General features: G+C 43.2%; 1 protein-coding gene across 1 annotated transcript in view; it reads left to right on the top strand.

Moving 5' to 3' along the window:
* The window catches only part of LOC119586947 (syndetin-like), a gene marked incomplete at its 5' end in the record, with an annotated part of 8,406 nt that overhangs the window by 591 nt on the left and 7,366 nt on the right, over nt 1–449 (top strand). The window contains 1 exon segment of the mRNA XM_037935680.1: nt 298–412. Within this exon segment, the coding sequence (XP_037791608.1) occupies nt 298–412 (115 nt within the window).

Raw genomic sequence — 449 nt, 5'->3', positions numbered from 1 at the left:
CTGTTCTTTATAAGATACCCTCATGCCCACACCACATAAATCATTTACCTGCTTGGAAAATGTCATGCACCAAAATATGACACTCTTTCTGTTCATGTGAACCTGAAAGTAACCTTCTTTGCTCTGGCCGCATCTAAAAAAGGCCCTGGAAGCAAACCCAATCAGCTGTGCATAGTACCTACAGTGGAGGCCTAGTGAACCCCATATTCTCCCTGAGGCAATAGGTTAATGAAAAACATAACATTTCAATTACAAGTCCATAGTTTTAAAAAAATGCCACATATTTTCATAAACCAGGGGAGAACTGGAACAGAATCTCAGCCGACGCCTTCGAACGTCTCTCAAAAGAATCCAAGACACGTTGATTCTCACTTCAGAGGTGTCTCAGGAGGAACCCACTGATCAAGACAAGGTGAGGGGTGCTGAGTGGTGACTGATCTTCAGTTTGC

The sequence above is a fragment of the Penaeus monodon genome, chromosome 22 (assembly GCF_015228065.2).
Source record: "Penaeus monodon isolate SGIC_2016 chromosome 22, NSTDA_Pmon_1, whole genome shotgun sequence".
NCBI classification, from domain to species: domain Eukaryota; kingdom Metazoa; phylum Arthropoda; class Malacostraca; order Decapoda; family Penaeidae; genus Penaeus; species Penaeus monodon.
This window is presented reverse-complemented; position numbering and strand designations above follow the sequence as displayed.